Genomic DNA, 16,993 nt, shown 5'->3' on the forward strand with positions numbered 1-16,993 from the left:
CCCTGGCTCTTTAAAAAAAAATCCAATGGCACCTCCCCTGCCTGCTGCAGCAGTGAAAAGTTCAGTGTTCCTGTCTTGCAACTTTGCTTCGAAGTGTGTTGGAAGCTGACATGTAAATGGAGAAGCCTGTTTATTTTTGAAATACTTGGGGGTGGGGGGGGGGGGGGGGGGGGGAGAAGAGTTTGATTAAAAACGTGTACTTCAACACGACGGAATGTAATGAGGAGCGGATACTTAGAAAGAAAAGCGAAATCTCTACCGAAATGGAAAAGATCTCGGAGATTGAGCGTCTGGATTGGGCGTGGCAATGAATCAAAGGAAGAAATGCAGCCGGCAGCCGTACATGCAAATGGATCCATTCCGATTGGACATCTGCGAGTATCGGCCATTCCGATTGGACATCTGCGAGTATCGGGCACGAATTGAAAGGCAGGAAGGGTGCCGGACGGCAGTCGGTCGGATGGCCCCAGAGTTTTATAGATATATAGACAGATAGATAGAAGATAGATAGATAGATTATATTATTCAGCACAATTCGGAATTCTGTGCAGTCTAATTCTGACAAATTCATGGTTCTTTAAATAGTTTGTTTTTGATGTAGATTCTGATGTTATAAATACTTGAAATAAGAATAATTGGTCTTAATTTGGCTTCTTTGTTTCGAAAGAAATGTTGAATTTGTCATGAATCGTGCCAGACCCCCCAGCATCTGGCACACTTTTATTTTTCCAATGCATTTTGAAATAATCGAGGTTTTGGCTACATAACTTCCCCCAAGATGTTTGGAAAAAGGTGTTACTTACTGGAAATATCTCCCAGTCTTAAATTTAGCTATCTTCTTCAACCACCCACTCTGGCAGGTTGTTGCACCTCTCGTTTAAATATTTACCCTCTTACCTTAAACCTATGCCCTCTAGTATTTGACATTTCCACCATGGGGAAAAAAAACTCTGGCTATCAACGCTCTCATGATTTTATAAACTTCTTTCAGATCACCTCTCAACCTCTGATACTCCATTGAAAATAATTTGAGTTCATCCACCATGTCTTTATAGATAATACACTCCAATCCAGGCAAGATCCTGGCGCATCTCTTCTGCCTTCCTCATTTTGTACTTTAGTTAATAATCCTGATAATTTGTAAATGTTTAACAAAATAATGTTTTCTTTTAAGTTGGCATTGATAGTTACTCAGCAAAGAGACCGCTGCAAGGTTATCTCTGGTATCAAACTGACGGCTTTGGAAGAAGGACTGAAGAAGCTCCATACAGCTGCCAAGAAAAGAAATGGTGAATGTTAAAGAACTAACCTTTAGTGTGCATGTCTTATTTAGTTATTTTTAATGTGACTTTTACAATTTACTAGTAGATCCATATATTTCACGGACTTGCTTTGGTGCGAACACAGTGGCAACTGAGTTAATGCTGAAAAATCACAGTGCCTTACTTCTCTACTCCTGAGAATGGCTATGTTCATAATGCTTGTGCTTTAAATTTACTACTCTGACAAGTTTGGTTCTCTGATCTACCATATCAGAATGGGTGCCCCTTATCCTATTCTGCTCGGATGTCAGATAAGGACCGTGGTAACCAGCTTTTCAAGTAAGTGTAGTACCAGCAGGAATATCAACAGAAACGATTTCCTCATCACTGACGAGCAACTCTAAAGGATAGAGGGGATGAGCAGAGATGTGTAGTTAAACCAACACATATACAGCACATGGGTCAATTAAAGCAGCATTAACTGTCTCAATATGTTAGAGCACAAGTGTTGAGGAAGATTAAAGTATTGTGATGAATGGTAGCCTGCTAGAACAAGACCATGTATCCCCTGTTTACAGTTGACTGTCCAAGCTATCAATGTTCTTCAGTTCTTTACTAAGAATGTGGAGAATGATACCATGCACATACTTTCATTTTCAGTTTACCCTTGATGCAGATTTCCTGCTTTGCTTAGCTTAATAAAGCATTTTGGCATTGAATTCATGGGCATGGAACCACACTACTGTTACTGACCTCATGGGAAGCCGAGGCCATGTTGTCTTTGTTTCACCGTAGGCATACTTTGTTCATCAAGACTATTACAGTTTTTTGGAAAGAATCTTAAGGTGTTTGCTCACTAGCTTTGTTTCAGATTACTAACAGACATTATTTATTTTACGGGCACTCAACTCATTCATGTGGGACTCAACCTTCAAGCAGTTGAATACGTTATTCCCACAATATTACCGTATAATTAACTACAATCTGTAACATTTAAATCCATAATATTTAAAAAAAAATACTATTGTTTTGGTAATTCCATAATAGTTTGACGCAAAAAATGCTTTCTTTCAAAGACCATGATGTTGTTTGTCAAATGCGTGTGTTGTTTTTGACAATGCTAGAAGCAATTGAAAATCCTTTTGGGTGTTATTACATTGTCGTTAATAAAGAAATAGACTCGGGGATTTTTAATAATTTTACTTAAAGTTTCTTAATTTCCAACACAACTGTGATATTTGTACTGAGAAATCTGAATAACATCAACATAATAAAGCAAACTAGGGATAACATTTCAGTTAAAATTATCCTATACCGAGTTAATGTAATTTCTACGAATTTGAATGGGAATTTAGAACTGTGGACATTTGTACTTCAGAGTTTTTGACACCAAGGTAACTATTTCCTTATCTACTTAAATCTCATCATAATCAGAACGGAAGTATAAATGTGATAAGCTTCAAATTTCCTTTGAATTTCTGAGAAACAATCTTCTCAAATACTAGGAAGCAGTAAAGTCTGCAAGAACGCACTATTTGTCCGACCTTATTTCCCAAAACGCTAAAAATTCCAAGGTCCTATTTAGTACTCTTACCTCTGTCATATGTCCCACCCCCAGTACCAGCTTAGCTGGGTCTCCTGCCAAGTGCAAAGAATTCTCTACATTTTTCACCAGTAAAGTTGAGAACATTAGAACAAATATTTCCCCTCCCATCCGTGACCTAGCCGACTCTTTGGTCAGTTCTTCTAAATTAGACTGCTTCCAATCCGTTACTCTACCCTCCCTTGTAAAGCTTGTCTCCACAATGAAACCTGCAACCTGCCCCCTTGACGTTGTTCCCACTGCCTTTCTGAAGGATGTCTTTGCAATAGTCGGTCACAGTATCATCTCTATCATCAACAGTTCTCTGGCCACTGGCACTGTTCCAACCTGTTTCAAGCACACGATGGTCCAGCCCCTCCTGAAAAAACCTAACCTAGACCCCACCTTGCCTAGTAACTACAGACCTATTTCCAAACTGCCTTTCCTCTCAAAAGTCCTTGAAAAGATAATTCTAGACCAACTAGTGCTTTATCTACACCAAAATTCCATCCTGGAAAGTTTCCAATCAGGTTTCAGGGCCCACCACAGCACAGAATCTGCCTTGTTGAAGGTACACAATGACTCCGGCGACTGTGCAATCCTGCTCCTTCTCGACCTCAGTGCAGCGTTTGATACAGTGGACCACACCATCCTAATTGACTGTCTCCGGTACGGGGTTGTGTTGATGGCACTGCCCTGAGCTGGTTTGTTTCCTACCTAAAAAATAGGAGTTTCTCTACCACCATAGGCAATTCTTTCTCTTCCCAACTAGCCTTTTCTGCGGGGTTCCATCCTAGGCCCCATTCTCTTCTCTCTGTACATGCTCCCCCTCAGCCAAGTCATTCAAAGGCATGGCATTTCTTTCCACTGTTATGCAGATGATACACAGCTCTATCTCCCCATGAAACCCAACAACCAGTCTAATTTTGCAGCCTCATGCACTGCCTCGACGATTTAAAATGCTGGATAGCTCAGAACTTCCTCCAACTTAACGAGAGCAAGTCTGAGGTCATCCTACTCGGCCCCTCAGACTCCATCAAAACAATAACAGGCAACCTTGGAAGCCTAACCTCCTTAGTCAAAAACCTTGGCGTGATATTTGACTCTGCATTAAAGTTTAACAAGCAAGTCAACTCTGGTAAAAGCTGGTTTCTTCCAGCTTCGTACCATATCTGAAATCAAATCATTCCTCAAATTTGACGACCTTGAAAAAATCATCCACGCACTCATCTTCTCCCGCCTTGACTACTGCAACTCCCTATACACTGGCATCAGCCAATCATCCCTGTCCCGTCTGCAATTGGTCCAAAACGCCACGTACCCGTAAAAGGAACCATCATCACCCCGATCTTGGCCTCTCTCCACTGGCTCCCAGTACGGTACAGAATCAACTTCGAGCTCCTCTTATACATATACAAAGCCCTTAACAGGCTTCCCCACCCCAATATCAAAAATCTTCTAACCCACCATTCTACCTCCAGGTCCCTCAGGTCAGCTGACTTGGGGCTACTGACTATCCCGCGGTGTAGGTTGAAGCTCAGGGGTGACCGCGCTTTTGCGGTTGCAGCACCTAGACTGGAATAGCATTCCGCTCCTCATCAGAACTGCCCCACCATCGACTCCTTTAAGTCACGACTCAAAACCTATTTCTACTCCCTAGTGTTTTTTAACCCCTCTGAGGGGGCTCTGTAAACAGTTTATGTATGTATTGTTTGGTCTGTCTACTGTTGCATGTATCAAATTAGTAACTGCACTGATGTGAAGCACTTTGGTCAACGTGAGTTGTTTTTAAATGTGCTATACAAATAAATTTATTATTATTATTATTATTATTATAAAGCAGATTTGTTTATTACTAATATTATTTATTAGTATCGATATACAAATTAAAACATCGTATATTTGATTTACAATTAATTTTTTTCAGCAAGTGTTCACCTACCACGCATAGGACATGCAACCAAAGGTTTCAACTGGTATGGCACAGAAAGACTGATTCGGAAATACCTCGCATCACGAGGGATAGCAACATACATGTATCCTTGTGATTTAAAAAAAGTGATGTGTGATTATATGACAGAGTAAATTACACAAATTATTCCTTCAGTCTGAAGAAGGGTCTCGACCCGAAACGTCACCCATTCCTTCTCTCCAGAGATGCTGCCTGCCCCACTGAGTTACTCCAGCATTTTGCATCTACCTTCAAAATATCAGATGTTCGAATTGGGGCTGTCCTTATGATGTTTGTGACCTCCAGATTCACCATCGGCTGATGGTGAGAGCGCAAACATGAGGAACCTCCTCTTTGATCTTGTTTTTTCCACTATCCTTGTTCAAGAGGATTGATAGGTTTAGGTTTAATATATTGTCATGTGTACAGCAAACACCTTTGTTTTGCATGCTATCCAAACAGATGAGATAGACCATACACGTCCAATTGTCAAATTCAAGTACAATAGAGAGAGCAAAAGGGAAGATACAGTGTGCAGAATTTAGTTATTAGCATTGTAGCCGAGCAGATCCATAGACAATCTCTAATGTCCTTAAGGGAAGAAGCTGTTCTTGAGTCTGATGGTGCATACTTTCAAGCTTCTGTACTTTCTGCCAGATGGGAGGAGGGAGGAGAAAGAATGGCTGGGATGAGACAAGTCTTTGATTATGTTGGCTGCTTTTCTGAGGCAGCATGAAGCGTAAATGGAGTCAATGGTGGAAAGTCTGGTCTGTGTGATGGACTGCTACATCTACATCTGGCAGAATTGTTTCAAACCAATCTGTAATGCAACCCGAGAGTATGCTTTCTATCTGCAGAGGTTTGTAAGAGTCACTGGAGACATGCCGAATTTCCTCGGTCTCTATAGGAATTAGGCATTGGTGTGCCTTCTTGGCTGTCACATGGCGATAAGTAACAAATATATGCTTTGCCAGCAGTACCCATAAAATTGAATGAAAGAACCTTCAACTTGTGACAGATTTCCTTTTCAGACGAACACACCTTACCAAAAATAATTCATAAAGAGCCAGTTTCTTGCGTATCTCACAATTTCAGGTGAATAGCTGCTATCATTATAATCATGAATGAAGTATGTCAAAAGGAAGCTCAATTCTATACTGAGAATTTGCGATTGGTACAGTTGATTTCGTTTAGTATTTATGTTTTATTTCCATTGATGTGCACTGATCTGCTGAGTACGAGTATGTTGAGCATTTTCTGTTTCTATTTCAGTTTTCCAGTATGTGGGCACCTCATTTTTGGCAACATTTGGGATGGGAGGAAGAAGAAAAAAATGTATGAGAGAGCCAGGCTTGGAGATACATAAATATAAGCATTTAGACCATAGAGCACAAACCTAAAGGTCTGCCTTTGGGGATGCACATTGAAGAGACATGTACAATAGACACAGGCTCAAAGATGCATGTCTGCAAAAAGGCTGCAATCAGTTTGGGAACCTGCCCCTTTGGGAACCTGCCTAATTTAGACATATATCTGTTACTAGACTAAATGGGACCCTTTGGGTCTCAGTCGCACGGGAGGCCTGGTTCCCAATGCAACCCATTCCCCAATGCAATATTCCATCATGGTGTGGTGGGGGGGGGGGGGGGTTGTGGGCGGAAGGGGGGAGGAACAGGGGAGGGGTGTGTGGGGGGGAGGGGGAAGGGGGGGGGGGGGGTTGTATGGGGGGGGGGGGGGGGGGGGGGGGGGGGGGGGGGGGGGAGTGACTCCACTCAGCGGCCACAGCACCACACAACACCACCCGACTCCACACAGTCGCTTACCCGACTCCACGCAGCACCTCCCGGTCCCACAGCGGATTACCCGACCCCACACAGCGGTTTTCCCGACTCCACACAGCCGGCCTTTCCGACTCCACACAGCCGGCCTTTCCGACTCCACACAGCCGGCCTTTCCGACTCCACTCTTGCCGACTCAATCAGGACTTCTTACGAACTCAGCCCCGCATCCGGGGCTTTAAGGGCCTGTCCCACGAGCATGCGACCTACATGCGGCAAGCGCGACCTAAAGGGCCGGTCCCAACAGCATGCGCTTGCATGCCGCAAGCGCGACCAAACCAGAAGCAGGGGCCACGCGGAGGTCGAGTGACTAAAATGAAGTTTGAGCGAAGTCCGCGGGAAGTTCGCGCGTGACGTACAGCGTCGAGGCAGCTGCGGGCCGGCAGGCCGTTGACGCACGGAATTTTTGAACATGGTCAGTTTTTTGGAGCCCCGCGCAATGTTGGGACCCGCTCTGCGCAACTCCATACGGCTCCGGCGATCGAAGTTGGACCGGCCCCGCGAGGCCATACGACTAAAGCGACCACGTTAGGTGGCGCTTGCCACATGGAGTCGCTTAGGTCGCGCTTGCCGCATGGAGTCGCATGCTCGTGGGACAGGCCCTTTATTCTCCAGCGGGTGCCGGAAGGGGCGTTACCTTCATGGTGACTGACAGGCGAGAAGACCAATCAGCTGATCTCACGATATTTTAAACCTAAACCTTCATAACTTTTGTCTAATTCCACCGATCGGAACAAACCTTGGTGGGTTGGAGTAGAGGAGAACAGCAAGTAAGGTGGCGATAAAATCCTATCAATAAAGGGTACCGTTGTGGCGCAAATTTAAAAAAAAAGCAAACCAGAAGTGGTCAAGATGAGAGTTTAGTAATAGTATAGATATTGAACTTTCAATGTTTTCTGATTTTACAATACAGGAGTAAGAATTTAATTTAAAACATTAATTTAGCCTTCTTGACTTATTTAAGTGCTCACTGTGATTTGATAGAGCATAGAGTAAAGTGCTTGCAATTAACTCTATTCAGGAGTCTCTTTTATGACCAAACTTAATCTTAGCAAAGATTCACTCCTTTACAAAATATGCCAGCTATTATTTCAAAAGACATCAGGCCACTGTATCTACTTCTGGATCTCCGGGCTCTACCATCAAAGCATCAGCAAACAATGATAAAGGAAACAAAAATACGACAGAGCAATCAGCAGGAAATTCAAGCACTCTGCCAGATTTCATGACTGGAGTGAATGTGTACTTTTTCAATATATCTGAAGAGAAGATGCTAAGCCGTTATTTGATTACATATCCTTTTACTTTGCGGTAAGAGAAGCCTAATGTTTTTATTTCTTTCAATATAATGGTCGTCAAATTTCCTGAACTAACCATTAGCTAATCATAGAGTGAAATTCGCCACAGAAAAAGGCTCTTCAGCTTACTGAGTCCACGCCAACCATCAACCACTCATTTACTCTCATCCTACATTAATTCCATATTCTCCACATTCTCATCAACTCCACACCCACAGTACACTCACTAGCAGCTCTTTAGGAATGTGGGAGGAAACTGGAACATCCAGAGGTAACCCACGTAATTGAATGAAAGTTGTAGGGAGAATGTGCAAACTCCAAACAAATTCCTGATGTCGGGATTGCATGTAGGCCACTGGTGCAGTGAAGTACTGGCTCCACTAGCTATGCCAATGTGCTGCCCAAATCAAGTGTATGCTTCACCTCCAACGTCTACCTGCGCTGAGAAGTGGCCCCTGATGTATAAGGAGTTGTCCGCATTATCGGAGGAGCAGATTGATAAGGAACGGTATGGTTGTGGATATTAAGTATGAGCTACCTTCCTCTCAGATGCTACACTGAATAAATTGAAGGTGACTTGGAAATAGGCCTCTGAAACTGCTTCTTCTTCTTGCTTATGGCGTACACAGCCTAAAGTCAGACAACTTGCTCTATTTGATTGTGCACGTCGGGTTGATTTCATTAGTCGAAACAGGGCGGACCACATGAAGGTTGCAATCTCCCACCCTAGAAACTACAACCATTGTTTACATATTACAGCTTGACTACTGATGTTGAAGAGACATTAAGCCTGGAGTGGAGACAATGTGGGCTGAAAAGGTTCTCACTGGTCCTGCAGATTAGTTAACCTCCAGTGGATGCGAGGTGCTACATTGCAGCAATAAAGATTGAACAATCTTGGGGCAATAATGCAGTCTTGCTTTATGCATGTCTGTGGTGAGATTTAATCTACTGAGCATCCATTGACAAAGATCAAGGCTTACATGCACGCTTGCGACTGAGGGAGATTTCTATGGGCAGCCAGAAGTGAGGAGGACACAAAGTCTTTCGTGACTGATGAAGTCAAAAGTTAGGTTATAAAAGGCTATGTCGTGGTGCTGCTTCCTACATTTAGGCTTTACTTTAAGAGTCTATAGATATTTTAGAAAATACTTTAGATTTCTCTTGAAGTTGTCACCTGGTAAAGATTTTAAACAGGTTTACATTAACACCGGTGCCTATACAGTTGAAGCTTAATTAGAGAGATGAATAAGCCTTCTAAATAGTATAGGCCAGCAATAATCACATCTTTATAAAATACACTTGAACTCTTAAATAATTGGATGATAATGCTACTACCAGAATTTATTAAAAGAGGAAATACAGATCAGACAAGATCAAGGAAGTCCACGCTCATGAGCATGAATTGTATTTTGTGGTTGAACAAACTGTGCAAAGAGTGGTGGAAATTAATCTTGTAGACTCTGTACAGAAGTTTAAGTGGGCCAGGTGGCAACTCTAGCCTCATTATTCAATACAGTGATAGATGATCCTGATTTAAATTCACTTAATTAAATAAACCTGGAATGGAGACCAAAATTAGTGTCAGCACGTTTACCAGCCCTGCCCAGTATGTGATATTCACGCCCATAGCAAAGACGTATCCCTGATCAGTTGTATACCCAATCAGTTGTTTCATAATGACTGCTCTTTGGACTGCTGTGGTTCAAAGCGACTCATCCTCAACTTTCCTAGTGTAATTAGATTAGTTTCATAAATACCAACAATGTAGACAATTTCATAAATCTGTTTTTTTTAAAGAAAATATTGGGTCTATTCTTTTAATTTGTGTCTATTATTTTCCTTTGAGCTGATTACTTTCCTTAATTAAAATGCACTTATAATGGTAATGTGGATCGCAGTTTTGGTGTTGGAACCACCCATATTGTGGCACAAGTGGACAATTCCAACCAAGTGCAGGTAAACAGCATTAGTTTTATAGCAAATTTATAGTTTATCCTTTTTTATTTCTATTTCCATTTTAAAATTCTTATATATTTTTTTGTATTCGTGCAATGCTGCAAATTTAGTGTTGAAGTAATTTCACTTGAGGAGAAAAATTGGAAAAATATGAGAAGGTTAAAAAGTTAAGGTTGGGTGCCCAAGAAATAGTTTTGAAAGAAGGAGAAAAGTGGCCCAGCTAAAAGTAACTAAGGTAGGAGTTATGCAGTCTGTTTATATGCCATGAATGCAGTCTGTTTACATAGCCATTAATCAGTATGTTTGTTTCAGACTGACTCAAGACCACAAAGCGATTGAAATAAATGTCCAGGATTTAGATCATGCCAAATCAATAAGTGCAGAAAGGATTGGAATGTGGGCTTTTGTTTTATGAGAACTGATACAGGATAGTGTGTTCAAGAAGGAACTGCAGATGCTGGAAAATCGAAGGTACACACAAAAATGCTGGAGAAACTCAGCGGGTGCAGCAGCATCTATGGAGCGAAGGAAATAGTGCGAGCTGGATTTGCAATAAAGAATCTAAAACTTGAATTGATCCAGATATAGAGCAGGGTTTTAGTAGCAATGAGAGCGGGGTAGAGTTTAGGCAGGCGGAAATGTGGATGTGCAAGATATTGGTCTTCCTGACAGGACTGTAGACTTTGGGGAATCAAGTAGGATTCCAGGATTTTACTTCCTGCAGCCACTTCAGGCAACAGCCAAGAAAGTTACTGGGGACAAGGCCAGAATCATGTCATGGCAGGCAAGTGATGAGGAAGATATGAAACCAAATTACTGCAGTTGTTGAAAATCTGAACTAATATGGCAAGATGCATGGAAATAAAAGAGATGGGCACAAAATGCTGGAGTAACTCAGATGGTCGGGCAGCATTTATGGTGAAAATGGATAGAATGCAATAGGTAACTTCTTCAGATGTCCCGACCCAAAATGGCACCTCTCCATTTTCTCCAGAGACGCTGCCTGACCCAATGAGACACTAACGGTTTGTGTATATCTTTGTTATAAACCAATATCTGCACTAGTTCCTTTTTATTAAATGCTGCAAATAGAATGCAGATCACGCAGGAATGGAGAAAGCAGTGCTGGCTAGCTGCAATGTTTGTATCAGCTTGCAACAGACTTCCATGCCTATGCATCTGACTTCCCATTGCCACAGGACTCAGGCTCAGCACTCATGCTATTGGTGATCTGCTGAGCTGAGTGGCAGGTTTTTTGCATGTTGGGCCCCACAGCTTTACCTAGAGCAGCCCCATTTGTTTGAGTTGGGTTGCGTGCTTTAATAAAAGGGTAAGGAAAAGCAAGTGGTTTTTGCCAGTTTATTTTAATTACTGCAATACTTTTAATTGTCCTTGTGCAATGTGACAAAAATAATTGTAGTATACAAGCAAAAAAAAATCTTAAAATTGCTGAGATATTTTTTCTGCCATTTCTAAATGTGCCTGATCATCATAAATCACATATAGACAATAGGGTGCAGGAGTAGGGCATTCAATGTGATCATGGCTGATCATTCCGAATTAGTATCCCGTTCCTGCCTTCTCCCCATATCCCCTGTCTCCGCTATATTTAAGAGCCCTATCTTGCTCTCTCTTGAAAGCATCCAGAGAACCTGCCTCCACCGCCCTCTGAGGCAGAGAATTCCACAGACTCACCATTCTCTGTGAGAAAAAGTGTTTCCTCGCCTCAGTTCTAAATGGCTTACTCCGTATTCTTAAACTGTGGCCCATGGTTCTGCAGAAGGACCTCTTTGCTCCTATTGGAATATCATGGATCTTAATTTCTGCCACCCACACACATTCTGTCTGTGAAATTTCCATAACAGTGAAACAGGCAGAAGGCCAGAAGTCACACAACTGGGCATCCCATTAGAAATGAATGCAAATGCAGGGTGTGGGTCAGACCCAGCACATTCTGGCCCATTGGGTGGTGGTGTAACGTAATATCAGATAACATTGTGTGTTTCGACTCTAGGAATTGCAAAGCTGTCTACAAGAGAATTGCAAAGCAGTCGTGGTCCAAGTGCAATGGCTGAAAGTTTGTTTCTCAAAGCAACAGAAAGTTGACACTTTTATGTATGAAATAAAACTTAAAGATTTTTAATGTTTACATAAACAAAGGTCATTCAAGGAGCACCTTGAAGGTATCATGCAAATATGGGACTAGTGTAAATGTGTAATCAATAGGTATCCTTATATCGTTCACTTTATTAAAGAATTGTGAATATCTAGTTCAATTCTTTTGACTTTTTGCTATTATGGAATTGATTTGACACTGAAACATACATATTACTACATTAATTTGCTGGAGAATTTCTACTTCAAGTTTAAAAAAAAAATTTAATGCAAAATCTTGCAATATTTACTGATGTTTCCTCAATTGGAAGCTTTATGACCTGTTGACTATCATAAAGAAGTTTGATATGTAATTGGTGAACTTACAGGAAGCTTGATAAACCTGTCAATTATCATATTGGAGCAGCAATCAAGAAGTTGAGAATTTAAGTACTCCTGCAATAAATTAAGCAATTGAATCAATGCGATGTGGTTTGTGGGTTAGCATTGTAAGAAAACAATAATAAAAGCTGCTGGACTCAAAAATTAACTTGTCACTGATACAATAAGGTTGTAAAACACCGAAACAGGCCCTTTAGCCCGCTGACTTTACACTGACTGGCTGGTTATTAAACTTTCATTTAACTACTATATTAATTCCATATTAGTCACCCTATACGTCCTCTGGATTCTGACACTCAGCTGGGGCAATTTACAGTGGCCGTTTGATCTACTGCAGGGCAATTTTCAGTGAGACGACAACAGAGCCAATTTACAGTGGCCATTTATTCTACCAACCATTATTTCTTTGGGATACAAGAGGAAACCGGAAGACGTAGAGGATTGAACCAAGATAACTGGAGCAGCAAGGCAGCACAAACCCGATTCTCTCACCTCGTATGGCCAACATGACGAATCCAAATCAGCTTTCATTGATCCAAGATCCTCAAAATAATGTACTCCTCAATTTGATTTTAATTTTATACATTAAAACTATGGACTGAGGCATCTTACTCAATTAATCTGATACACAAGCAGCAAATACCAACATTTTCAACCTAGGAAAAAATGTCATCTTGTTGGGATATCAGCATTTTGCATGAGAGGAAATGTCATTTTCCATGAGTCAGCCTCACTCAAATTATTTGAATTGCCAGTTTGAAGGCAACGTGAATTGATCATGACTTTCTCCCACTTCACATATGAATGTTCTTGAGCTACTTAGAATCCAGGCAACATCAGTGCTGAGAGATAACGTCATCATTTCACTTTAGTGACCTTTCAACAGATCTCAAATTTCTGTAATTTTCACCAGACTATCATTTACATTTGAGTCCTATCTGTCTCTTGCCTTTCTTCCTTAACACGAGTTATTAGCAACAATAGCGATTACCAGCCCACAGACTGCCACTTTGGACTTCTATCTTGTTACAAAGAAACCCAATGTAAACTTGAGGATCTTCACAGTATCTTCTATCTAGTCATGTTGCAAACCTTGTGACTCAACAATAAAGTTAATAATTTTATGTAAGGTGTATATCCTATTAAAACCCCATGGTTTCTGCCCCATCAGATGATTTCTGACTTGCTGAGCGATTCCTTGAATTTTAGTCATGCCCATTTTCACCCTTATTTCCATCGGATATTTTTAGCTTGAAATACAAAAATACGTCAGAAATTTCAGTGAATAAAATTTCTGAGAAAAACACAAGCCAAAATACTTGTAGCTTTTAACACTTATAATTGATGGAATAAACTGCAATCGTCTTTTCAGTTGGTAGACAAAAATGCTGGAGGAACTCAGCGGGTGAGGCAGCATCTATGGAGCGAAGGAAATAGTGAAAGTTTCGGGCCAAAACCCTCTTCAGACTGATGTGAGGGTGGGGGAGCAGGAAGAAGAATGGAGGAGGAGGAGCCAGAGGGCTAGAGGGAGAGCTGAGAAGGGGAGGAGACAGTAAGGACTACCTAAAATTAAAGAAGTCAATGTTCATACCGCTAGGGTACAAACTGCCCAAGTGAAATATGAGGTGTTGCTCTTCCAATTTCCGGTGGTCCTCACTCTGACCATGGAGGAGGCCTAGGACAGAAAGGTCGGATTCGGAATGGGAGGGGGAGTTGAAGTGCTGAGCCACCGGGAGATAAGGTTGGCTATTGCGACTGAGCGGAGGTGTTCGGCGAAGCGATCGCCAAGCCTTCACTTGGTCTCACCGATGTAGATCAGCTGACATCTAGAGCAGCGGATGCAATAGATGAGGTTGGAGGAGGTGCAGGTGAACCTCTGTCGCACCTGGAAGGACTTTTTGGGTCCTTGAATGGGATCAAGGGCGGAGGTAAAGCACTTCCACCAACCTCAGTGCTCACTTTCTTCTTAATGATGTTCCAACAGTTGATTTTGGTCAGCCTAAGGTTTGGCTGATTTCTCTAACAGTTTTATTTTTGTTTCTCAGTCTCATAATAAATAACTAATAAATAACTAATTAATTAATAAATAAGTAAAGGCTTTGACTTTCAATGGCACAACTTTGGGCCTCATGTTGATAAACAGCAATAAAAGTTTCCAAATGTGATGGAAAGACTGGAGGAAAGACTAGGTGCTGAGCACTGTCTTATACCTGCATTAAGGAGACAATTAAACACAGCTGAGCCTGTGAAGCCATGTGTCCCAAACATTATGGTGTCCTGAAATTGGGGGACCCTGTATAAACACAGCTGTAATTTCTACATGGTGAGACCAAAATGTATAAAAATGGCCTTTAATAACATCTGACAATGTGCACTTTAACCTCGTGATTTTTTCTATACAAATCTAAAATAGTGGAGTACAGAGGCAAATAAATAAATGATGGGTCTTTGTCCCAAACGTTATGGAGGGCACTGTATGTCTATGACACATGCTTACTGATGTATTTCCCAGGGGCCACAAGCCTTTCTTTATTTTTCATTCCCCTAAAAACACTTATTAGTCCTAATAGGCTTCTCTGTTCAACAATCTTAACTTTTTGAAGTTTCCTTCCCACTTGGAATGTAATATTATTTGACATATCTAAACCATTTCTAAAGGTCTGATTGTCTTATTTTTCTTTACCCAGAATTTATTCAGATTCTCCAACTGTAACCTAATCAGGAAGTTACATATTTATCTTTCACTTTCTCTCTGAAACCAGTTCTTTGGGTCAAGGATGATACAGATTTATAACAAACTAGACTAAGTGGGACCCATTGGGCCTAATGTTCACCCGGGAGGGCTAGTGCCCCGATGGAATATTCCACCTCTCCACCAATTCCAATATTGGTGGCCAGTGGGGGCTTTCTGGAGCGCTGGTGTGGCTGTTGTGGGCTGAAGGGACTGGTTTCCAGAGGGCTAATATGAACATTGTGGACCAAATTGATTCTTGCGGTGGCAGCTCAGTCACTGAAGCCTGATGTGTAGGCAGCCCACTCATGGCTGGTGGGCTGGCAGTTGACTAGCGGCTATTCCTTGAAATTCCATTTCAAGCAGGGTGCAAGGCCACAAAACTCAAGTGCAGTTTCATGTAATTTCAAGCAGGGTGGAAGGCCACCAAATTTAAGTGGCTTCATACCATTTCAAGCAGTGTGCAAGGCCACTAAATTCAAATGCAGTTTCATACCATTTCAAGCAGTGTGCAAGGCCACCAAATTCAAATGCAGTTTCATACCATTTTATGCAGGGTGCAAGGCCACCACATTCAAATGCAATTTCATACCATTTCAAGCAGGGTGAAACCACCATAAATACCCCCAAAAGACCACATAAACACCACACAAACACCAGACTCACAGTTTAATCGACATTCAGTGTGTTCAGTTGATTCACAGCTCAGATAGAGTCATGACCTCTCCCTCCCACATCTTGCAGAGACTGAGCCACATCCACACTACCGGGTTTTATAACCCCTCCCCCTCCCACTGGAAGGGGCGTGGCCTTCTTGGCGCGATTGACAGGAAAGAGATTCTCAACATTTTTTAAACACTAATAGCACTTTTATTTTTCATTAATGGGAAGAATCCTCTGCACCTGATGAGCGGAGAGGGACTGAGAAAGATGGCCGAATATCACAGCCTGGGTTCAATTCTGATTTATAGTGCTGTTTGTGGAGTTTGCATGCTCTCCTTGTGACTGCCTGGGTTTCTTCTGGGAGCCCTAGTTTTTTTCCACATCCCTGAGATGTGTGTTAATTGGCAACTATAAATTACCCTGAGTGACTAGGTATAATGGCTTAGGTTTATTAGTGTAACATGTACTGAGCTAGAGTGAAAAGCTTCATTTTGTATGCTATCCAAAATGATCAGATATACCATATATAGATACAATCAGTTTACATTTGAGTACAATAGATAGAAGAAAGGGTAGAACTGCAGATATAGACTGCAGAATATAGCTCTCAGCATGACCAGGGACTAGTCTTTGATTATGTTGGCTGCTTTTGCTAGACAGCATGAAGTGTACATGGAGTCAATGGTGGGACATCTGATCAGTATAATAGACTGGGCTGCATCTTCAACTCTCTGCAATTTCATGCGGGTAGAATCTTAGGAGAGTTGAGGGGAACGTGAGGCAAATAAGTTCGAATTTTTGTAAATATATTGGTGCGGACTGGATGGGCTGAAAGGCCTCTTTCCATAGTATGTGACTCAGTGAATGGTAGAGAATGAGAAGTGATTCAAATGGTTTCTAAAGAAATAAGTGGGGAAAATTATATGAATGGGGAAAGAAAGGGTTGGAATTAAGTCAGCAAAGGGATAAGGAGAGTTGAGTCATTGATTGAAATGATGGCCATCAAAAATGATGTAAAGGCTGAAGGAAATTGAAAACTAGGTTCCAATAATAAATGGTGACATGGGGAATTGACAAGTGATACATCATTGGGAAATTTATAAAACTAATGTCACCCACAAAATCTCAAGATGGAGATTATAGATCTGTATGGGTCAACTGGCCAAGTGACAGACACATGGCAGATGGGATTTAGAGAAGGAGGGTGACTTCA

General features: G+C 41.6%; 1 protein-coding gene across 1 annotated transcript in view; it reads left to right on the top strand.

Annotated features, from left to right (window-relative positions):
- chd1l (chromodomain helicase DNA binding protein 1-like) overlaps window positions 1-12,467 on the top strand; it is a 57,601-nt gene extending 45,134 nt beyond the window's left edge. Inside the window, exons 21-25 of the mRNA XM_055645024.1 lie at window positions 1,175-1,289; window positions 4,772-4,880; window positions 7,717-7,924; window positions 9,807-9,890; window positions 11,905-12,467. Of these exons, the coding sequence (XP_055500999.1) occupies window positions 1,175-1,289; window positions 4,772-4,880; window positions 7,717-7,924; window positions 9,807-9,890; window positions 11,905-12,033 (645 nt within the window). The 3' untranslated portion in view covers window positions 12,034-12,467. The remainder of the gene's footprint in view (window positions 1-1,174; window positions 1,290-4,771; window positions 4,881-7,716; window positions 7,925-9,806; window positions 9,891-11,904) is intronic.
- The last annotated feature ends 4,526 nt before the right edge of the window (window positions 12,468-16,993 follow it).

This window comes from Leucoraja erinacea, chromosome 13, assembly GCF_028641065.1.
Source record: "Leucoraja erinacea ecotype New England chromosome 13, Leri_hhj_1, whole genome shotgun sequence".
In the NCBI taxonomy this organism is placed as follows: domain Eukaryota; kingdom Metazoa; phylum Chordata; class Chondrichthyes; order Rajiformes; family Rajidae; genus Leucoraja; species Leucoraja erinaceus.